The 25,236-nt window shown below is 36.4% G+C and overlaps 1 protein-coding gene across 1 annotated transcript in view; it reads left to right on the top strand.

Annotated features, from left to right (window-relative positions):
- The window catches only part of LOC136845841 (gamma-glutamyl hydrolase-like), a 30,270-nt gene extending 8,714 nt beyond the window's left edge, over window positions 1–21,556 (top strand). The window contains exons 2-8 of the mRNA XM_067116244.1: window positions 7,066–7,186; window positions 12,700–12,826; window positions 14,961–15,011; window positions 16,044–16,273; window positions 17,005–17,111; window positions 18,808–19,033; window positions 20,727–21,556. Coding sequence (XP_066972345.1) covers window positions 7,069–7,186; window positions 12,700–12,826; window positions 14,961–15,011; window positions 16,044–16,273; window positions 17,005–17,111; window positions 18,808–19,033; window positions 20,727–20,851 — 984 coding nt within the window. The 5' untranslated portion in view covers window positions 7,066–7,068 and the 3' untranslated portion in view covers window positions 20,852–21,556. The remainder of the gene's footprint in view (window positions 1–7,065; window positions 7,187–12,699; window positions 12,827–14,960; window positions 15,012–16,043; window positions 16,274–17,004; window positions 17,112–18,807; window positions 19,034–20,726) is intronic.
- The last annotated feature ends 3,680 nt before the right edge of the window (window positions 21,557–25,236 follow it).

Here is a 25,236-nt window from a genome sequence, read left to right as displayed (position 1 = left end):
TATATATATGTGTGTGTGTGTGTGTGTATATATATATATATATATATATATATATATATATATATATATATATATATATATATATATATATATATATATATATATATATATATATATATATATATATATATTATAAATATTCTGCTGTTCGACCTCCCTGCATTATTTTAGAAGGAATACACTCCTAACAAAGACCAGAAGAGCTTTCAGGGAAAAACAGAGAGAAGCAGGCCAGGCTGTGTTTTCAAAATTAACCGTTCCTAACAGCTTATAAGTCAGGATTAGAGGCCTATCCCACAGGGAGGTTTTTCATCAGGTCACCTCTAGTGAGGGTGTTGTTAAGAATTACTTTTCTCTGTCCTATGCATCAGCGATGTTTTGTCATTTTTTCAGACTGCCAGAGGCTATGAAAGGAATGTTGGTCACGAGAACACAGCGGCCCAATCTGACCTAGGGTCACAGAGAAAACCCAACCATCTTCCAGGGCACATGTGCACGTCGGTTGCCCCTGATAATTCTGTCCTTTGTCCCCTTCCCGTCTTTTGTTTACCAAGTGAATCGATGTGTCGCGTTGTTCCAGAAATCCCGGGCGTCTGTTGCAGTGCGCAAGCAGCCTATGTGAACGGTAAGTCTGGAATTGACAAGTATTGCCAATTGCTGGTATTTCTACAACTGTATTTCTATTTCCATTTTTCCCCCTTCCTCAGCCACTGACTAGAGATCCTGGTGGAACCATAATTCCAGTATGAAGTCTAGTATATCAATAATTGTTATTGCCTAGTAAGATTGCATAAGATATCCCCCTTGCATTAAGTAGGAATTAGGGAGAGGTCAAGCATAAGCAATACTCAGGCAAGCCTTGGAACCTGATCATACCATTGTTTGGAAGAGGAATAGCCTTTTAAAATGCGCAAATTGCTTATGAGTGAGCTACAAGAACGATCACCCGTTGCATTTCAACTGAAGTAGGGAAAATCTTCCTGTGTCCGAAGAGGACTAATTGGCTCATGTAAATCCCCTCACTGTAACAGCACATTCTTTCTTTTTTGGGACTAGGTGGGTAATAAATGGGTTTCATGTAATTAATTTATTCCAGAAAAAATCGAATTATTCAGTGCATAGTCCCAACTGGTGACCTAATCCAATTAAGTAATTGTCTGTCTCTTGGGGTATTTTAGCTTTAATTGACAGGATTACGTGGGTCTTAGGTAGAACAGGGCTACATAAATTACAGTAATTAATAAAAAACTCTGTGCAAATGGAAAGATGATTTCAACGTGAAGAATGCAAGAATATGCTCCATTCATTTTGTCCCTGGTGATTTTGGAGAAAGCCTTAGACATATACTTTTAGATTATCATCCTTAAAATGCACGCGCATTGAAAGATACTGCTGTGCCTACGCAACACATGTATACTAAGGATATAACTCCAGGTGAATATTGTTTATTTGCTATATCAATAGAAGAGTATTTTAGTTGGCTTAGCCTATTTTGGAATTGAAATTATGTAACAGAGAGAGAGAGACCCAGTTCAATATTTCTCAAATGAAAATGGTTTGGTTTATTACTAGCTGATTTTGAATGCAAAAATTTTGATTAATCTATTTATAAGGCATGTTTATAAAGCTTACAGTTCAGATCTTTGTATGCCTTCTTTTTGTATAATTATTTCATTTAATAAGCTTATATCTATGCAACACTTTTGCTTGATGATTGATATAATTTTCATGAAAGAGATTTTGCTTAAGCCTATTATCAACTCCATATTGTTTGTTAACTTTTGTTGCGATTAGGCCCATTGTTATAAACTAAAATACCTAGGCTTATAGCATGTAGGCGCATAGGTCTAGCCTAGATTTTTTTATGGGACAAGGAAAATTTATGACATGATTCTCTCTCTCTCTCTCTCTCTCTCTCTCTCTCTCTCTCTCTCTCTCTCTCTCTCTCTCTGTATTTTTGTCAATTCGTGGGTTAATAGTACATTACTTAAGCTAGATACCACCTCCTGAAGAGCTCGCTTAAAAGGCCTCCCTGAACTTGGCTTCTAAAGAAAGCTTTTTTTTTTTTTAGACAATTATAGGAGTTCTCTTAGGGGAGCCTTTCAGGCAGATATATCTAGCTAAAGTGAATTAACTATAGTAAGTAGGCCTAATATTATGGCCAAAACCCTTCATGATTTTCAGTAGGCATATATAAAATTATATATTGATATAGGCCTAGGTCTTTATTAGGTTAAGTAAACTCACGTCAGAATCTCTCTCTCTCTCTCTCTCTCTCTCTCTCTCTCTCTCTCTCTCTCTCTCTCTCTCTTCTTATTCTCACTCAAGTAAGATATTTTATCCTGGTCATATTTCATTTACAGTAGGCTATATGACAATATATTTTTTTCTGTAAAGGGAAATATCATTTTATCATATTATAACTACTTAATAATGGACTTATTGAACTATAAAACAATGCAATAGTGCCCTATGGCTAGAAATGCATTGCAGTAATATTTAACCGTGACTAGTTCTGGGTTCCGTTTGACGTCACTGACTCGTCTCGAGCTGCGCGTGATTCTACCTGTTGTTCTTCCACCTTGGTGCGGTGAAGCTTGCAGTTTCGAGTAAATGACATTAACTTTCATAAAGGTTATATTTTTTGTCAAAATTGTCATCTTGGACAACCAGACCTTTTCTTCTTATTCAATTGTATGAATCTCTTGTCTTTACATGAGCATGTATATAAAACAAACCGCGTGTTCTTTTTTGTACGATATGTTTTCCCGATTGTCAGTCGCCAAGTTACAGAGATCATAATTATAAAGCGGACAGGTTCCCAGGACCCACCTCGTTCAGTGCAGTATAATTCCAGCGAGTAGTGTGGTCAGAGAGTACTGACAAACTTTGAGCATTCCGGAAAGTTCTCAACTTAGAATATAGTAAGTATAACTTCACCTAAATTTCATTGTACCGTTCTAGAAATTGTTATTCATCTCAATCAGTTTTTTTTTCTAAGAGTCATTAAAGAAGTATTGAAGTAAGAAAAGACGTATTTTTGTGTGGGCTTAATGGTTGCCTAAGGCTCCCAGAAGCCAAGCAGATTCAGATGCTCCCAATATACTAACAGACTTTTTGGGGGCTTGGTAAATTAAGGCAACCCGTAAACGGGTTTTTTTTCGTTTCTTGAACTTTTAAGTAGGCCTAGTGAATACAGGTCATTCATTGGTATGTTGCCCATTTCTAATAAAGTGTGTTTGCTCCCTGTGGCAACAAACAAGCAAAACTCTCCGCATTGTTATCTTTGTTTCCTTTAATTTTTACGCTTTCCTTTGTTATTGTTTGTATTTCTGTTAAACGTTTCCGTCCTTCAAAAATAATGTTTATTTGTTTTAGCGTATTTCCTTAATTCCTTAAAATCTTTATCTTTCATATTAATATTATTTTTGTTCCTGTTTGTTGGCAATACTCTCATTATGGGTTTTTCATTAATTTAATCTTCCCGGAAGATTAAAGCGAAATCATTCATGTTTTACGCATTTTAAATATTATTATGTTACAAGCACGTGCGTCAGCATCGGTATAATGAAGATTATTGTTGAGAGAGAGAGGGGGGTGGGGGAAGGGCAGAGGGGGATGGTAAGCGAGGTAATTATCCCAGGTGTTAGTTTGTTAATGTTTATCGATTGTTTACGTCACTGCCAGTGTGCTTTATAATTTTTTTCTATCTCTTCGTAATGGTCTTTGTATCGTTACCAACGTCAAGATCACCATTGCTGCTCGAGGTAAAGTAAGGGCGCTGATGATCTTGCTTCCTGGAAGGACGGAAATCATAAGTTTACGGGAACACAGAGGAGATGAACAAGTACAGAAGTTTGTGGGTTAAAGAGAGGGAAAAATAGTAGGGAATATTGAGCATAAAATTTCCAGTATTCAACCATATATATATATATATATATATATATATATATATATATATATATATATATATATATATACATATATATATATATATATACATATATGTATATTATATACATACACTATTCAAAAAAGGTTGTCACATTGCATTTTTAGACGAGCAATTTGGAACAGAATGGTCTGTTCTTAAGATTGGCAGTAGTCATGTGCTACAGAGAAATTTCCCACGGATAAAGGTATGTTTCATGAATTAGGAAACGAAATTACACTTTAAAATTCAATACAAAGGACGCGTTAGTCGTAAACAAAGCAACATACACTAAAATTAGCAGGAATAAAATAACGTTCACTTCTTTTCATATTTCACATCTAAACCTTTTCCTCAGACATACCAGCAAGTCAAACACATGTACATAAATTACAATAACCTTTATTTACATCTCTACAGAGTCAATAGCGGGTATGACCTCCGCGGGCAGCAATAACGCCCACCAGGCGGCGTGGCATGCTGTCCACCAGCTGTACGAGGTTCTCAGCAGGGCATTCGGGTCGTTTCGGCCGTAAGTCATTTAGGCCGTAAGCACGTTTACGTGCAAAATGGGCGCCGTGTTTAGTACCAGCCCCTGGGGATGTACGTAAAACATGAAATAATAATGGTAAATACCATAAACATAACGGTAAATACCATAAATATAACGTCTTACATTGCTTTGGATGTTACGGCCTAAGTGACTTATCCTGTCTCATTCTTCCAAGAGAGCCTGACCTAGTTATCTAAGGGTCCTGAGGCAACCTGCACTGAGCCCAGATCTCAACCCCATAGAACATTTATGGCATCAATTGGGCCGTGCAATTAGACAAAGGGACGACCAGCCATCCACCCTGTCTGAGAAAAAGGTTTAGATGTGAAATATGAGAAGAGGTGAACATTATTTTATTCCTGCTAATTTTAGTGCATATTGGTTTGTTTGCGATTAACGCGTCCTTTGTATTGAATTTTAAAGTGCAAATTCGTTTCCTAATTCATGAAACATACCTTTATCCATTGGAAATTTCTCTCTAGCACAAGACGACTACCAGTCTTGTGAACAGACCATTCTGTTTCAAATTGCTCGTCTAAAAATGCATGTGACAACCTTTTTGGCGAATATTTATATACAGTATATATATATATATATATATATATATATATATATATATATATATATATATATATATATATATAATATATTATGTATGATATAACGTATATATATGTATGTATGAATATTTAGGATATAGATTTTTTCCATAAAGGGCCTTTTGCATGCTGTATACGTTATTCCATATGAAATGCTCATTAAATCTGGTTTCCTAATTTGAATGAATTGAAATTCATATTTACAATGTATATCTTATATTATTATCATACAGAATATTTAGGATATATGTTTTTTCCATATATAATGCCTTTTATGTTATGTATATGCTGTATACGTTATTCCATATATAAATGCTATATTAAATTGAAAATAAAGTTTATCGGGTTTTAACGTCCAAAAAGTATTCATAAATTCCGCTAAGACATTTTAAATACTTTTTTACGAAAAGAATAGCAATTACGTTCTCGTCAAACCTCAGCTCATCATTCTACCTAATGTATATGACCTTGCTGGGTAAGATTTTCAAGGACACCAAAAAAAACTACAATGATTTGACTTCAAAATAACTCCAACCTCAGGATTCTCTTGTGAAAAAGAATTTTACAGCAACGAATTAAACCAATCCCAAGTCGTGAACGTAAAGACAGATGAGAGTGACATTAGGACCCCACCACAAAACTCTGAAGGGCTGAGACATATCCCTATTGGAACAGTTATCCTGGGTATTTTAATGTTTCTTTTCTTACTCAAGATTTTTAGCTTACTGAACTTTAGGGGTTAAAGAACTGCGGGACCGGAATGGGGAGTAGCAACAACACTCATGTTTACTTATGAAAATGTAATTTATATATGTATGTGTGTGCGTGTGTATTGTTTTTTTTTTTTAAACACGTTGAACGCTATTCGTGTTTTCTCATATTGATAAAGCACAAAGAACTTGTCCTCTCTCTCTCTCTCTCTGTGTGTGTGTGTGTGTGTGTGTGAGAGAGAGGCATCAGTTTCACTTATCTGTTTCGAGAACTCAGCGACATAAAAGCGTTGCGTCTAGATGTAATTGGACCCATATTTTGGGATCGTGTACCTGCAGATATCCCATAAGCATAAGGGGATAATGCTTTCAGTGTACCTCACTCGGTTCACTGTAGGCATTACTTATGATTCTTTGCAACGCCCTGTCGCCCCCTAGTTGCAACCTCTTTCATTCCTTTTACTGTATCTCTGTTCATAGTCTCTTCTATCTTTTTTTCCGCCCTCCCTAACTATTGTTTTATAGTGCAGCTGCGAGGTTTTCCTCCCGTTACACCTTTCGAACCTTTTGCTCCCAATATCCCTTTCAGCGCTGAATGACCTCACAGGTCCCAGTGGTTGGCCTTTTGCTTAAATTTTATATTCCATTTCCATCCACTTGCAGATACAAGGAGGAGCCAAATCCTACAGGTAAATCTCACCTGATTTCACGTTTACTCCAAAATTGATTAAATACCTCAGCTTTTAACCTTTTGTTCTCATCACTGTCACTGGTTTCAGAGACTTAGAAGTGTCCGCTTTTATAGGCGCATAAATTCTGAATTATAACTGTGGTCGTAAACTGTTTAGGTGGTGTTTTTATTAGAATTAGTTTATTGATTATTTTATTGACTTGAAATTTTAATCTTGTTGATATAAACTTGATTCTTTTAAGGATTACATTCCTTTTATGGCTGTACCATTGTACGCTGTTTATTGTACCCTATTTCTGTTGTACAGTGTCGATATATTTTATATTTATGTTGTTACCGAGATCAGTATTATTGCAATACTGCCCCTTTTACACTGGATGCAGTTACTTTGAAATTGAAGATCGTCAGTTGTTATACAGGTATATAATCTTTTTTATAACATCATTGGACTTCTATTTCCCTACAACAAGCAATTTTCTAGAAATTTTATAACGAAATGTATGAAATAACTATTTTTAAATGGAATAAAGAATTTTTACTCTTTCGCTCTCTCTGATTAAACTTTTTTTTTTTTTTTGAAGGTAATGGCAGCTAAAGAGCTGTTTGCAGTCTGTGCTACGATGATAGCAATTATGGTGGACTGCGCAGGTTCCCAGGTGTCAACGACTCAGCGGGCGAAGCTCAATCTGCGGCCTATTATTGGTGAGATTTTGAATCAGATACAGTTGACTCCATTTCATAGTTTGTAACGCCGACTGGCTTGCTAGTTGCCGTGAGCTATTATCTTTGAAGTAGTTAAAATACATTGGCTTCCATGGTATTAATTCATCTATTGCCTAATCCAGATGGCCTGTAGGGTGAGAAACATTTGACAGTACATCTGTAAACCTAATTTGATGTAGCAAGTAGTGTTAAGTTATATTTAATGATATCTCAAGAGTTTCCTTTGAAAGTTTCACACACCGTCAGGTTATGTTGCACAGTTTTCTCAAACACTTAAGCATTGTAAGCCCTATTATCTTAAGCATTTGAGGATTCCAGGGATGATTATCTCAATGAATTGAGCGTGGTCTGAGGTAGACAGGTAGACTGTGCTGGCGGTGTTCAACACTGTGGTCCGGTTGCCAAGAAAATTAATCCTCTCACTTTTTTGGCAGAATCAGATCATGTATTCAGATATTACTAATTATACAGTTGCTTTTACTTTAATTTCTCCCCCTTCCTTAATAATGACGTATTTTTAGCACAAAATACATTGCTGCATTTGTTTCCTTAGTAAAAATCATATTTTATGTTATTTTCCCAGAAGCTACATTAATGTCGTGCAGCTTTAAGTTGCTTTGAATATAGAGAGGAATTACATTCTGTAGGATTAGTACCCATAATGTATGCTATTTTTTCTACCAGGGTCATTGCATTTTTGCAATAGCAGCATTAATCAGCTAGGCTTCTGTACATTCTTTCAAACATAAGGAGCATTGCATTCTGTAGGATAAGTACCCATTATGTATGCGATTTTTCCAGTACTGTATGGCTCAGTAAGTATCATTAATTAAAAGATAGGATAACCCTTTAGTTAAGTGTACCTGTTAATAACTTAGGTTCCTCCTTATAACCTGTGCAGCTTCCAAGTTGATGCATATATTATAGACTTTATAAACTGTGCAGCCTCCAAGTTGATGCATATATTATAGACTTTATAAACTGTGCAGCTTCCAAGTTGATGCATATATTATAGACTTTATGAACTGTGCAGCTTCCAAGTTGATGCATATATTATAGAACTTGTAACCTGTGCAGCTTCCAAGTTGATGCATGTATTATAGTCCTTATAATCTGTGCACCTTCCAGGTTGATGTACTGTATATATTGTAGACCTTATAACCTGTGCAGCTTCCAAGTTGATGAATATATTATAGACCATATAACCTGTGCAGCTTCCAAGTTGATGTATATATGTAGACCTTATAACCTGTGCAGCTTCCAAGTTGATGTATATATAATAGACCTTATAATCTGTGCAGCTTCCAAGTTGATGTATATATTGTAGACCTATGCACGCTTCCAGTTGATGTATATATTAAAGACCTTATAACCTGTCCAGCTTCCAGTTGATGTATATGTTAAAGACCTTATAACCTGTGCAGCTTCCAAGTTGATGTATATATTATAGATCGCAATATAGTGAAGTAGTTAGTGCGTTGAACTTTGAGGAAATGCCCTAACAGCTGCCGTGAGAGGAAAATTCAACCACTGACCACTTAAAGATTGGATTTAACTACGGGACGCTGGTTCTAGGAACGATGCAAGTCAGTCAGTCACCTGAAGCTAAGTTGAGCTGCCAAGTGGAACTGATATGCGCATGCTATTTTAGAAAAAATGTATGTGTGTGTGTGTGTGTGTATCTCCATAACAACCAAAACCAGTAGCTTAAATTCAATCTTAAATATATAGATAATCCTTGACACATGGCATATATATATATATATGTGTGTGTGTGTGTGTGTGTGTGTGTATATATATATATATATATATATATATATATATATATATATATATATATATATATATATATATATATATATATATATATATATATATATATATATATAATATAAGCAGAGTTATAGGAAAAGGTAAATGAGCAGATGGATCTCAGAATAAGATGCAAATGGAGAATTACCGTCTAACGAGAACGCGGTCCTGAACGGAAAGGTAGAGCTGAATTATGTAATATTGCTCTTGGAAATGACGCTTTAGGTCACAAGGAGGTAATTAGGAAGTTGAAGTTGAAGACGATACAGATGGCAGGAGCTGATGGAATTACAAGTAAGATGCTGGGGTACAGTGGTGACAGTCTGATCGAGCAGGTGCCCAAGGTGTGGAAGGGGTGTCTGGGTGAGGGAAAAGTTCAAAATGACTGGATAGAGAAGAATTTTTTTCTTCTGCATGACGGTAAGGATGATAGAGGGAAAACGTTTATTTCACATATTAGAAAAGTTGTATGGTAACATTTTGATTGAAAAAGTCAGATGGATGGCAGAAGGACTGATGTGGGAATTACAGTGAGAAGTATAAAATTAATGGGGATGCACTGTGTGCAGTATACATGGACCTGAGAAGGCTTATGATGGTAAATGGAGAAGTGTTAATGAAACTCTAACCTGAACACTCGACCTACATAATATAGGCTTGGTGTATGGGTTGCTGAGTAATGATGAAGGACACCTCATTCCTCCTTTAAGCGAGAGAGAAAAAAATCCAGAAACGCGAGACAGTTTTTATCAAAGCAGTAGGAAAATGTGCATCGGTGATGACTGTGCAGAGGGGAGGTTATTGAAAAACACCGTTTTCTGAATTTTGCACTTAAAATTTCCTCCACGATATTTGAAGCTTTGTAGTCTCGCAGCCGGTGGACGTAAAAGATGCCAAGTATTAAATAAAAAGTAGCATTTATTTCATATCATCATAAAAAAAAGTGGCATTAGCCATCAAAGCTAATTAAACATTGCATCCCTTGCGACTTCCATCGGGTGGAAGGCCGGTATAAAAGCACCTATAACTGTAATTTTTGTCAATTTAATCTGGGAAATTCACTGCCTGCCACTCGAAGCCGTACTCAGTCGTCTCACAAAATACTGCAAATTATGAGAATTTTTAAGGGACGACGGATAACAGTCATCCAACCCTTCCTGTACCTGTCCTTGAAGTCAGATGGCCCTAGGCAACAGAGCGTGTATGATAGATGGACTTATATAATTTATTTTGGGTGTAAGTTACTCCTAAATGTATAAAGTCACTGGAATTCAAGCATCATCCCAAAATGGGACTAGGTCGAATCTTTGTAAAGGTAGAAGGCCCTCTGTGGGTGTGAGCTATTCCCATAGTAAGGTTAAGTAGATTACCAATGGGTTATTTGTAGCTTAATATATTGTGAAATTATTGTTTATTTATTCTGGTATTGAACTAAGAAAGTATTACCCGTGAGTCCATTTATTTTCGTTGATCTTACAGAATTTTTTCAAATGATTTTGGGGATATTTCCAGATGATGTAACTCGTAATTTTTATGCAAGCCACAAATGATTTTTTTCTTATTTTGTAAACGTTTCATAATGCGAGAGAGCGTCCTAGTCGGCAGCAGACTTTGTTCTGTAATGATAATATTCCACTTTGAGTTATTAATATTAATATTATTATGCTCTAATTCATTTAAGATTTCCATTACGTAATCTTTTGTAGTGCACCAGTGCATCACACGCTCAGGTGTTTCCCTCTGCCAGGCAAACGAAATGATAGCATCCTACATCATGATATAAAGTTATAGTTCGCCTTTTCTACAACTTTCTCAGTTTATAAAACGTTTTACGTTTAGCGGCATCACCATAAAGAACTTTTCAGTTTTGTTATGATTTTGTTTTTATCTCAAGATTCTCGTCATTCCTTTACGGAAACAAAGCACTGAGGACACAAAGAGATTAGCATGCCTCAGGTATTATTCTCTCTGCCAGAGGAACCGAACTGTAACCGTTCTCTTTGACATCATGCGAGACAACTTTCTGAGTTTAGTAAATAACAAAATGTGACGCCATCACTGAAGAAGCATAGAGATGTTTTCATTAATTGAGCTTTATCTTACTTTTCCCAAGTTTGTCATGGAACACATATCTGCGCCGCAGTCAGTAGAACCCTCTGGAGCACAGTTGCCAACTTCTAATAAGTAAGACACTTTAAGTTTTTACTAGCCTACGACCAGTTTGCAAATTTTTACATAGAAAAATTCTGAAGTAATATAGACTCTTAACTGAATAATATAAACTCATAACTAGGCCAACATCCTCACACACTTACGTTGGTGGTTCGAAGACAAAAAATAAAGGTGAGTTGGCATCACCACAGGGTCCTCCCGGGTGTGAGAGACATCCCATAGCTAACAATACCCGCCGAACCCACCCCCATCAAGCCCCCCTCCCCCTCTATTATCAGTTGCGTTACTCGGTACATTGTCTCGGTATTCTCTCCCTATTTTCACCTCTCATTTTTCCTGTTTCTGTAGTTTTGTTTTTGTCAAAATAAATATGGGCAAATGCATATTCTTGAGTTGGTTTTGGGATGTTCTTTCTTAGTTACTTTTGAGTAGATAGGAATGCTTTTTATGATAATAATTAGTTGTGTGTGTGTGTGTGTGTGTGTGTGTGTGTGTGTGTGTGTGGAGAGGAACATAATCCCTTCAGGCCCAAGTTACAGCGCTTCCGATATACAGTCCACCGCCTACAGTTGGTTGTTTAGGAACTTAACCCAATCATATAGCAATGGACACTGCAACTGCAAGGTTTATGACATGTAAAATCGCTTCACGCAGTAACACTTCGTGAAGCGTTGTGGATAACCAAGCTGTTGTTAGAACTACAGCTTTCTAATCAGCAACAGAAAATGGTGCACAACAGCAGTGACAAGATATAACGTGCTTGATACCTGTAGGCCACGTTATGCCTATTGCACGTTCATGTAGTGCAAGTATATGAACGTGCAATAGGCATAACGTGGCCTACAGGTATCAAGCATGTTATGCCTATTGCACGTTCATGTAGTGCAAGTATATATTTGACGTGATGGGAATGAGATGTGGACATCACTTGCTACTGTGGCTGTGACCCAAACCGCTGAAATCATAAACAACACCACAGTATCATCGCACTTTCTATAAAGCGAGAGTTACCTCTCAGCCGAAATCAATTTACTATTTACTTCCATATCAGAGTTAATATAACCAAGGAGTACATATCACTGATACCTGATAGTATAGAGTGCTTGGATTTTTTCCACACAATTACAGTTAAATACACTATTCAAAATTTCTGAGTAACCAATGACATATGGCTCAGAACGTGGTCAAGGACAGTAAAGAGATTTAGCGAGATTATCTCTCAAAGATATAAAAAAACCTCTTTGTTTAAAGTTCCTAGTTCAGATAACAGTTATTCATTTTCCTTTTTATTATTTATTTTTCAAATTAAGATGAGAGACCACGATTATGTTTTTTCCTGAATTTTAATTCTTAGACTTAGCCATCATTTGGTGCCCGAGCCTGAACACTTTCTGGACTTGAAACAGATGCCGAGAAATTATTACATGAAGCTTATTTCTGCAAGAGGCTTATGATTCACCAGTCAGATGATGCGTGCCCATAGCTAAGTATATTTTTTTTTTTTTTAGGAATTCTGGCTCAAGAACCTTCAAGAAAAATGCAAAGAGCGCTGAATGGATCTGATTATACAATGTACATTGCTGCTTCGTATGTCAAGTTCTTTGAAACCGGTGGAGCCAGAGTTGTGCCTATATTGTAAGTATTTTGTACCCCCGCCTTTTTTTTTTTAAAGGAAATCATTGAAAAAGATAAAAAAAATTCTTCTATTTCGCTTAATTTATAAAGAGAAGTCAGCAAAATAAAGGTCCAGTGAGATTCCCCCTTGAGGCAGTGACAAGCCGGTGGCGATGTGGTTTTCGAATGCAAGTGCCATTTGAAATGCAGGAGAGTTCCCACACCAAGATCAAGAGAAACACACATTGCCCACATCACCTGTGGCAAAGAAGAGAGGAAGGGGCTCTCTGGACAGCTGGCAACACGAAACACTTTATTTTGGGTGTGGTAGTTTCATGTTGCTACAAGGAGAAAATTGAAAAGAGGGAAAATATGGTGGAGAAACTTCTATTTTTCTTCAAAATTATGTCGTTGTTTTTATATTGGTGTCTCTTTTATTTAGTTAACTGCTCTTATAAGTCATGTGTTGTATCTTATTGTTTCCATTTTCTTTAAAATTGTGTCGTTGTTTTTATACTGATGTCTCTTGTCTTTAGTTAACTGCCTTTATGAGTCATACGTTGTATCGTATTGTTTTAAATAACATAAAAATTCCTGGCAGACTTATGTTCTTTATTTATTACTAATGTAACTTCCGTTGAGCATCATCCTTTTTTCTGCCTGTTTTCACTAACTTGTGTACTTTCTAGTCATGATCACCTGTCTTAGGGTAGCCTAAACTTTCGTGACTAAGAGGGTCAAAAGACTTCCTTTTCATCAGCATCCTTCTCACTACATATCGAAGTGACATGGTTTTCATTTTCGTGTAGTCGATTTTTTTTTTTTTTTTTTTGTTAGGAATAAGATAACGCCACTTCTGGTCTGAAATCCAGTTTTACAGAATATCGTTCTATTGTTATGGCACTGTCTCCTAATTTATTTTTTATTTCAAAATTATCATTTTCCAAGGCCAAATACGTCCATGAGACTGGTAATATCGCTGGCTCAGTCTTGACTTGAAGCTGAAGTTCACGGAGATAAGACAAGAATCTTCGTACTCTTCCTCACTCCCACTTGAGATGGCGCAGTTCTTTTGACAGAAACCGTATGACGTCTGACTAAACAAGACGTTCGAGTTTTCTTGTTAATTTTCTGTAAAAGAAAACTATTGTGCCGGCTTTGTCTGTCCGTCCGCACTTTTTCTGTCCGCCCTCAGATCTTAAAAACTACTGAGGCTTGATGGCTGTAAATTGGTATGTTGATCATCCACCCTCCAATAATCAAACATACCAAATTGCAGCCATCTAGCCTCAGTAGTTTTCATTTTAATTAAGGTTAAAGTTAGCCATAATCGTGCTTCTGGCAGCGATACAGGATATGCCACCACCGGGCCGTGGTTAAAGTTTCATGGGCCGCGGCTCATGCAGCATTATACCGAGACCACCGAAAGATAGATCTATTTTCGGTGGCCTTGATTATACGCTGTACAGAAAACTCGATTGCGCCAAAGTTCATTTTTTACTTGTTTTTTTCTTGTTGTTTTGATACTTTCGGACGAGCGTATTAAAATCAAGCATACAAACGGTACACCGAAAATTAAATTTTATTTTTTTTTTTTTGTCATATCTATCGTGTGCATTTAGAAATACTTGCATTACAGATTTTTCCAAATCTGATGTTTTCGTACAAGTCTTGAAGTCTGTGTTTTATTACAGAAACTTTTTTCGGGAGGGAAACTTCGAAAGGATTACGCTTATAGTTTTCAGAGAAAAAACTGAAGAAGTGAAGTGTAAAAGACAGATTAACAAATAACAAAAATAAGCTCAAGTTATAATGCTTAACGATTTTTTGCTAGATAATTAACGCTAAATTATTATTACAATGTTATTATTCTTGTTGCTGATTATTATTATTATTATTATTATTATTATTATTATTATTATTATTATTATTACTGATTTAACATTAGTAGTTATAGGATTGGTAGCATTTTCACAGAATTTTGTAGGTCATTTTTTTTTAAGTTTATGAATTACCACACGACTTCTAATTGTAATGTGCTTTATCACAATTAATTACCGCGCGACTTCTAATTGTAACACCGCTTTATCACATTAATTGTTTTCCACTACCGGCAATTCCAATAATTCTCACATTTGACTTCTCTTTCTCACAGAATCAACCAAAACGAGACGTACTACAGGAACATCGTTTCCTCAGTCAATGGGTGAGTTGATCAAGTTTCAGAAGTGACAAGAGTAAAGGAATTAGATTAGTGAACAATTAAGGAAACTTCTAGTTTTCTGTAAAAGAAAACTGTTGTGTCGGCTTTTTCTGTCCGTCCGCACTTTATTTTGTCCGCACTTTTTCTGTCCGCCCTCTGATCTTAAAAACTACTGAGGCTATAGGGCTGCAAATTGATATGTCGATCATCCAATCCACCCTCCAATCATCAAACATACCAAATTGCAGCCCTCTAGCTTCAGAATTTTTAATTTTATTTAAGGTTAAAGTTAGCCATGATCGTGCCTCTGGCAACGATATAGAATAGGCCACCACCGGGCCGTGGTTAAAGTTTTAATGGGCCACGGCTCATACAGCATTATACCGAGACCACCGAAAGATAGATCTATTTTCGGTGTCTTTAGTTATATGCTTTAGCGGAGCGTGAATTGTTTTGTACAGGTTTTTTCATTATTGATGAATTCAGTGATTCAGTAAAAGATGTGGGTCGGATTTGATGAAATTTATACATTTTGCAAGTCTTGACCAGCTGTTTTATGTGTGTTTATGTATACATATACACATGTATACAAGTAGTTTTTTTTAATGATTTCTCCATCTTCTTTATGGACTTATTTTATCTCTACATTACTTTACTTCTCTTATTTATTTCTTATCTTCATTATGCTAGAGCATTCTAAAATTTATATATATATATATATATATATATATGTACACACACACACATATATATATATATATATATATATATTATATATATATATATGTATGTATGTATGTATGTATGTATGTATGTATGTATGTATGCATATATAGTCCTTACAACCTACTCTTGAGAACAAGAGCCTTGTCGGTTTGACACCACCTTCATTTAACAACAAAAGTACCCTTGCGTGGCAAGCTAATGACGTTTCCCATTATTCCACCATGAATATAAACTCATGTTCAATAGCAATAAGGATAATAATAGCAATATTTCCATTATGCTAAAAGCAAATCCTTCTGTTACTTGCAGGTTGGTGTTCCCCGGCGGATCAGCGTCCATTACGAACAGCAGTGGGTATGGCCGGGCGGGTCGCCTTCTCTATGACCTCGTCTTAGAGGCAGCCGATGCAGGGGTGGAGATCCCACTCATGACCATTTGCCTGGGTTTTGAGATGCTTATGTACCTCGAGGCAGACAACACTAGGCCCCTGGTGTCCTGCAAGGCACAAGATCGGTCGGATCCTCTTTACATGAGGCCTGGTAAGGTCGTTATCCTTTTGTATACTTTTTGCCTGCAGCTGCGTCTTGCTGTAATCTACGGCACAGGAATGCATTCATTGGATATTAACTTACTTTGGTGTGATGACTGAGATGCTAGGCATGACAATGAAAATAGTCATTAAACACTGAAAAAAGGATTATATAAATAAATATGTAAGTATATGATATTAGAGCCTGAAAATCCGTGGCAGTGAAGAGACAGAATTGCCTACAAATAATCTGCAACAAACCCGTGTAGCAGCTATTAAAAGACATATATATATATATATATATATATATATATATATATATATATATATATATATATATATATATATATATATATATATATACTGAAATTTGTATTAGAAAGGAAATTACAGAAGGGTAATTATCCAAGCCGTAGTCACTATCTGAAAACAAAAATATGGAAACGAGAAAAATCAACGATATTAGAATATTAATGTCATGAAGTTCTGACTGAAATCGGGATCCATTAAAGATATGAATGGTATTGATTAACGAAAAGTAATTAAATTCAGACTGTCACTGCGACTAGCATCCATTATTGCAATTACTGGAAAAAATCTGTCCAGGTATCAAAGCGGTTGATTACAAATACATCTTTGCACGCATGACCATACTGGAATAGACAGAGCCATTGAATTTTTGTATTCAGTAGGTAGTCGGCTTCTAGTACAACCTTATTGATATTCCTTTCTCTTCATCAGGTTGGAACGAGTCCCAGCTGTTCAAGGAGGCCCCAGGTGACGTCATCCACACACTCAGAACTACAAATTCGACGAGCAACTTTCACAAATACTGTGTCATAGAAGAGGTAAGATCACAATTAGAAAATGCTCCTTATAGAAGTGTGTGAAGGATTATGGCTGAATTCCTGTCTCAAAAATGATGATTATGATGAATATGGTTTTTATGATTTCAACAAGTGTTTACTAAGGACAGAGGGTGACTGCATTGAAAATAATAAAGCATTCAGTGACATAAATTCATTTCATTACTAAACAAAACAGAAATCAAATTGCGAGAAAGTACCCTTGGATGCTCTCTCTTTTATTATTTCTCTCAACATTGTTTTTATTGTGATAACGTTTCATTGGTGCTGAAATGCATATTCCTCAAGTATCAAGCATGAGAAATAGAATACCCGTCTGGATGCACAGTCACTGCGCCAACCCCATATGCTGTGGTGTTGATATTGAACATTGTTGTGGTACAGTATTACACATCTAGAAGCTGCTGGACTAAACGAACCGCGTGAACCTTCACACTGTGACCATTATAATATAGTGGTTGCATTAGTTCCAAACTCTCTCGAGAGTTTTGTTTCCACACGGTAATTACGTCTGATGTTGCCAGATCAATCGCCCTGTGACTTCTCACCCCTGGCAGAATATAAGTACAGAATCAGGAAATCATCCGCAGTTGTTTATCGTTTTCCATTCCACGATTTAGAACCGAGTCATTCAGAGTACTTTCTGTCATAATACGTATTGCCAGTATTTACACACGAAAATACATTCGTTGATAGACTTTTAGTGGGTAAATACTTCCAAGTTTCTCATTTAAATAAGAATATGTTAAAATGAAGGTGTACTGTTGTTTAATAAGCAGACTATAAACTTGCCCCATTAATTTTCTATTCAAACATTTCGTCTAACACAGGGACCTTCAGACTAGGATGGGAATAAACATATTACTTGTACTTTAAGAAAACGATGAAAAAAACATTGGTATCTTAGACACGCTTCTTATTAAGTCCATACAGAAGACAACGGGAATGCCGCAGTTACATAAAAAGCAGTAATCATAATCTCAGGTGCAGTGAAAACACTACTCGGCAGCTCCGACTGAGATGAAAGGATCCCCCATCAACTCGGTATTCTTTGATCATCTCGTGCAACGCTATTTCTAGCATTATGCTATAGCATGTCGGAGGTCCCTCTTTTGAGAGAAAATGCCAGTCCCTGTGCTCTAATTTTGGGTCCACTCACACACTTCCACCTAGACTGCATTTTATTTTGTCATATTTTTTTACTTTTTAAATGCGATATCATAAAACTTCTGCTGTTGCTTTTGTATTGATAAGATAAGATTTAGTGACATTAAATTTAAATATTATATATATATACACATATATATTATATATATATATATATATATATATATATATATATATATATATATATATATATATATGAATCCTATTATATCCACTCCATAATAACTCTTGTATAAAGGCTTCTATTGTCTTTGATGTTTAAGAGAGATATGGAACGGAGTACAGTATTTGGTCTGTAGCACCTCCCTTGTCCCTCCCTAAATTGCACAGTATGAACTAGGACTCATAATGGCTATCGAAGTTGACAATAGCGTCGAGTTTGTTTCTAAATTTGTGAAAGAGACAGAAAGGATGATGAAGACAATGATAATAACTAACATCAGGAACTGAACCGAGTTTTGAAGTGTAGTCATTCTATGACAATTGAGGCTAAAAAAATTTTTCATTCCAGGTCTTTTACGGTCTTGGATTAAATGACTCGTACAACATCCTGTCGACTTCTTACGATAATGACGACCTGGAGTACATATCGACGGTCGAGCATCGTTCTCTTCCCATCTATGGGTTCCAGTGGCACCCAGAGAAGAACCTCTTTGAATGGGGTTTTGATTCCATTCCTCACACCAGAGATGCTGTCAGGTCCTCCCAGTACGTGGTGAATCTCTTCGTCGATAAAGGTAAAACGTACATTTATGTTGTCTTAGTTTCGGCCCATTTGCGAAATTTCACGTCTTTTTCGATGTCGTTTTATTGTTTTTATGGCCTTTTTCAATTTCATTTTATTGTTTTTATGCCCTTTTTTCGATGTCATTTTATTATTTTTATGTCCTTTATCGATGTCATTTTATTGTTTGTATGTCCTTTTTCGATGTCATTTTCTTGTTTGTATGTCCTTGTTTGATGTCATTTTATTGTTTTTATGTCCTTTATCGATGTCATTTTATTGTTTTTAAGTCCTTATCGATGTCATTTTATTGTTTTTTTTTGTCCTTTTTCGATTTCATTTTACTGTTTTTATGTCCTCAGACAAGTTCTTGGTATTATCACGTACGAATTGTGTGTTTTCAGTTCTTCTCATGATTTCTATATAGATTTTTCCTCTAATCTGTGAGTGTCTCTATCATTCTTCACTGTCTTGGCTTGCACCTTTGATCCAGTTTATTCACTTTCTCTATGTCTGGGTGTGAGGATATGGTTGGTCGTTTTGAGAATAAGTCTTCAGAATGCTTACTACTTTAGCTTCCCCTTCAGCGTGTTGTGGCCTTTTCGTTTGGGAATCGCTCTTCATGTTGAAAAAAAAATGCATCATTTCTCTGCGTAGTATTGCTTGATTGTGGCGTTTTGCCTTGCTGCAGTAGCAGCAAATGTAAATTATTCTGCTATCCATCTATTGCGCTACGTCAGCGCACATGGCGAGTTGATCTCTAGAGCAGTCTTGTTTGTCCTTCAGGCTGTTGAACCAACAGTTACCTACATCATGCAGTATCTGAGTAAACTTTGTCGAACTCTGTGCCAAGTTTTTTATGGTCAAAGCAGTTTGGTGGATTAGTGTTCTTAAAAAAAGTCATTTCTGATTTTTGGTCTAATTGTTTTTTCTTTGTATCTTTACTTAGAGGTAACTGTGTGAAGTTCCAAATTCCATAATATCGACACGGAGCTCCCCGTATCGTAAACACTTTTCACACAATTGCATTTATTAAAAAAGATCCTTGTCTAAAATATATTTTTAGAAAATAGTTTTCGAAAGACGAGCAACCCCTTTTAAAATGTTGATATATGTGTTATAAATTTATGATTAACCTTAGTATTTTCCGAAAAAAACATCAATAGAACTTTCGGTTCAGGATATCTGGAACGAAAGTTTTCTTCTGACAAAGTCACACACTTTCATATTATACCAAAGATAAAACATGGTTCAGTGAGTGCATTTTCAGCTCTGAGGCATTGGAGAAAACAGCAAGACTTGTCCTCGTTGAAGCAGTAGAGATCAAGAAGCAAAATGATCGTTGCAGCCGAATACCAACTGTTTTCATTTGGCGTTTAGGTGTTGATTGGGTTTATAGAAGAAACTTTTAGAAGGGTTTTTAAAAAAGCCTTATTGATTACAGAATAGTAAAAATGTTAACCAGTTATTTTGTTGCTTACAATCATGTTACCAGTTCATCCGCATAGATATGCAACGATTCTGGATTGACATCAGAATTGGTTGGTAAATGAGACAAGAGCCAAATCTGATCTTATCGTTGCTGGTACTTCTGTGTTTTTATGTTTAATAAAAAAAACAGCATAAAATGTAAATGTCTCATGAATAATGTATCTTTCCATAACTTACGAATAATATTCTTCATCATTTGCTTTTTTTTTTGACAGTTCGTCTGAACCATCAGAAGTTCGCGACGGAGGAAGAAGAGTTGAATTCTCTCATATACAACTACAAACCCATCTACATTAAAAGGCTGTATCGTTCTTCTTTCGAACAGTGTTACTTCTTCTAAAGATGCTCTGCACATTTTCCATAAGGAAACAACAAACGTAACTCAGTTTCATAGAATTTATTGAACCAGTCACACTTCAGTTGTCTCTCCAGAAATTAATAAAAAAAAAAAAAACTTCATACACATTATTAGTGGTTGATGGACGTAAGTTGTTCTGAACATCTCTTCAGAGGTTCTCGTAAGGTGTTTAGAGCGTGCTTTCGGCCCCCGCTGCACTCACTTTTTAACCATTTTACTTCCATCCCCACTTCCTTTCTCCCATCTTGAGTCCAACCTCTCTAACTATTATAGTGCAAACTTTGGGTTACTCAATGTCATTTATTTTCTGGCTCTCTTTATTTCACTGTCCAACCACTCTGACTCCCACTTTTGACTGACTGAAAGCTGAATGGCTGAAATTGCCCCATTGCCTGACTTCACGGCCTAAATTTCTTCAGTTGCTCTACATAAGTTACTAAGTAAAACTAGACAAAAATTTTAATGAAAAAAATTACTTGTTACTTTTTTCTTAATTTTTTTTTTTTTAAGACGTTCTGTCTTTGTAGTGTCCTTTAGCTCTTAATCAGAAATTTATGTTGGATCTCCTTCTATAGGGATTAATTCTCCAATGAAATGAAAGGCTCTCTTTGCACGTGTATTTTTTTAAAACTTATTTCACGCTTTTTTGAATAATCAGTTATCAGTAAACAGTCAACTCTTTCAAAATTTGTTTGGCTTACCTCAATTACAAACAGCGATTTGCTATGAAAAAGATAAATAAAAAAATGTATATGTGAGGGGAACTTGTGCAGAAAATTTATCACATATGCAGCGGGAAAGTTATTAGCTTAAAAGACCAGTAACAGCAGGGACAAATGATTATGACTTGACACTCGATTACAGGTGGACGCAATGCACATACAGTAGGTGATCTGTGGCCGGGACGATTAGACACAATGGCCAAAAGTGTACTCGAAGATCACAAGAACACGTAGGTCGATACCCTCATTCTAACACAAAAGAGCGTATGTATGTATGTAGGGTGATGTTGTGGGGTGGGGATGGGAGGAATTGAATGTCAAGATGGCCTTGTATAAGAATGGCCGTTAGGGGGGAGGTGTTGGTTGCTTTTGTTCCTGTGATGAAACAGAGCTGCAAAGAGATTAATTTCAGTGGAAGACTTGGAACCGGCTATAGGAAGTCAAAGCCCAATGAGATGATCCACATGCATCCTGTCAGACACTTCTTTCATGATTAACGAAAGAATTTGACAGAAATGTCAAATTAACGGAAGGATGTAAGGACTTTAGTTAAAGAGAATGTTGAAAAACAAGCCGGACAAGATACAGCTGCATTGGGATCCTTTGAAATCAAAGGAAAATTCTGGGAAACGAGCTTTGGACACATTAGTTTGTCTAGAAGAGCCCGAATGAAAAGGAGAACAAAAGAAGTGGAACGTGCAAAACTATCACAAACAGAAGAGTGTTGAAAATTATCCAAATCGAGTACATAAACATTGCAATAAATCAAAAAATTACCAGCTCCGCAGGGAAATAACGAAATACAGAACATTTCATAAATATGAATTCAAGTCAACGAAATGAACTTAGCAAAAGAGTTCTGAGGGAAATTGCTCACAGCTGTGCTGCCACCTGGAGGCCAAAGTGTCTTTGAGAGTCCTGCCACCTTTTTATGTAAAGTAATTCTAACTCTCTGGTCATGTTTAAATCATCATGCAATCATAGCCCTTTTAGTCTCAAGGGTAATACTCTAGTCTTTCACTTGCTTATGTTCTTGATGGGTAAATAAATGCTCCGATTGTCTTCTCTTGTTTTGCACAGTCACAAATTTGCATCTGAACTAGCTCTTGAGCCAGACAAATTATCCTGTCATGTATTGTCTTATTTATGATATTGTTATGAAAAAATTACATTTTATTTTTCGTGTCCGTGTTTAGCAACTATTAATTTTTTGTAGCTGGCCAGTGTGATATTTTTTACATGTTAAGATAATGAGTAGGCTATCATTTTTAAACGGGATGCAGAAGCGTAAATGTTAAACGTAGAAACTTTGGCGTTCTAATTGTTTAAAATCTGAATGTGTCAGATCAAGCTTCTAAATAAAGTGAAAATACGACAGTATCACCTAAGAAATATAGATTTTATCAAGAAGTACCCGTAAATGCATATGTTAAAGTAATTGTACATAACTATGTAATCACAAGATTAGATTACCATAACCATAATGGTCACAAAATTATCTATTGAAGAAGTTGCAGTGTTTAATCAACCAGGCAACCAAACAAATAATAAAAAATCCCAACGGGACAAAGTCACGCCTATCTATATTGATCTTCATTGACTACTTATTAAACTAAGAACTTAATATTAATTGTCTCTGATGTACAGTTCCGGGCAGTTCCACCGTTCCAGTTTACCCCCTAACTCCAGACCTGCAAAAGGCAACTTATAACCCTTTCTTACTTAAGCCACCTCTAAGAAACGCCTTTGCGTCTGCTAAAACTTCATTCTCATCTTGTTTCGCCTCTGCTAAGCTAATATCCCAGTCTATACATTCACCAGTTACAGCACACACATGGTGACTCTCCATGCAACAAAACTCCTACTAAGAGCATCTGCTACCACATTAAGTCTGCCTTCAATATACTTCAACTTTGCACCAAAATCTCTGATTGTCAAAAACCACCCAGTCCTCCTAGGGGAAAGATCTGGCTTATTGAAAAGATCCAACAACGGCTTATGGTCTGTAAGAACCTCCACTTTATTCCCCATTAACATCTTGAAATGAAACCAAATTAGACAGTACAGCGAAGGCCTCCTTACCTATAGTTGACATCAACCTTTCATTACTCCTTCGTGTCTTGAACTTTCGGCCATAGAAAGCGATTGGGTGCAATTTACCCTCAAATTTCTGCATTAAGTAGGCACCTATACCGTCTTGACTGGCATCAGTCACTAGCGTGAACGGCAAATCGAAGTCTGGAAACTTCAAAACCGGAGGACTTATTAAAGCCTCTTTGACTTTCTGAAAGGCTATCTGTTGCGACGCGCCCCATGAACACTGTACATCACAAACCTCCTAAAAAAACCATAAATGACCTGACCTGCTTCTTGCTCTTGGGGACAAGAAAATCGACTATGGCTAACTTTGTCATCATTTATTCGACCATCCTCTTTAGAGATGACATGACCTAGATAAGTTATCTGTTTCTTCAGAAAATCACATTTGGCTAATTTAACCTTCAAATCCGCTAACCTAAGTCCCCCAAGAACCTCCTTAAGTACCTCTAAATGTTCCTCTATAGAGTCTAGCAATCAAGATATCCATATAGACGAAGACAGTCTTCCCTAATATCTCGTGTAAGACAGTATTTACTAACCTTGTGAACGTCATAGGACTATCTGACAAACCAAAAGGTATTCGTGTAAACTCATAATGGCCTTTAGGCATAGAGAAGGCGGTGAACCCGCGACTCTTCTCGCTAAGAGGCACTTGCAAAAACCCTTGCATTAGACCAATTGAAGGATAACTATTCTTACCCCCAATTTCCACAAACAAATCTGGCAGATATGCCACCGGATACCTATCAAGAATGGTCTCCTCGTTTAACTTCCTAAAATCTACACACACAAGGACTGAAGCATCCTTCTTGGGCACTGCCAACAGTGGAAAATTAAAAGGTGAGAAACTAGGCCTAATTATACCTTCCTCTTCCCACTTATTAACCTCTCGCTCAACCTGTGCTCTAATCTTAAAGGGTAGCCTATATGTCGGGACATAAATAGACTTTGCAGCATCCTCCAAGTGTAACCTGTGTTCTAACACATTAGTTAACCCTAACTTATCTCCTTCAAGTGCGACTATGTCTGCAAAGTCAGCCAAACATCACCTAACCCCTCTGTATATTCTTTATAATCAGCATTATATACCTAAATGATCCCTAAAAACCTTTCTCCTAACTTGCATTTCTGTCTCAAAAAAATTCATTTTGCTCACCTAGGATAGCCAGTGAATCAGTATCATCACCCCAGTCCTCGAAATCAACAACATAAGTATTCCTCTGATATCTCCTAAATGTGACTCCTAAAACATCCAACTTATGAGCCTGAACACACATACCTTCTCTTTCGAAGGTTTTAACTGGTACTGGGAAGACACTGGCTGGTAAAAATCATAGTCTAATAAACTGACTGAAGCATCAGTATCAATAAAAATCAAAACCTTAGAACCAGAAACGGTCCCCTTCACCACAGGCTTTGGCTCTGAAGAGCCTTCCAAAAGCACTACATGACAAGAACAATTCATTATCCTTTTTCCTTTTGTTGATCGGTCTTCCAAAAATTTTGCCGATCCCTAGATCCCTTGAATAACCCCCTGAGGAGCTT

Source organism: Macrobrachium rosenbergii, chromosome 14 (genome assembly GCF_040412425.1).
Source record: "Macrobrachium rosenbergii isolate ZJJX-2024 chromosome 14, ASM4041242v1, whole genome shotgun sequence".
NCBI classification, from domain to species: domain Eukaryota; kingdom Metazoa; phylum Arthropoda; class Malacostraca; order Decapoda; family Palaemonidae; genus Macrobrachium; species Macrobrachium rosenbergii.
This window is presented reverse-complemented; position numbering and strand designations above follow the sequence as displayed.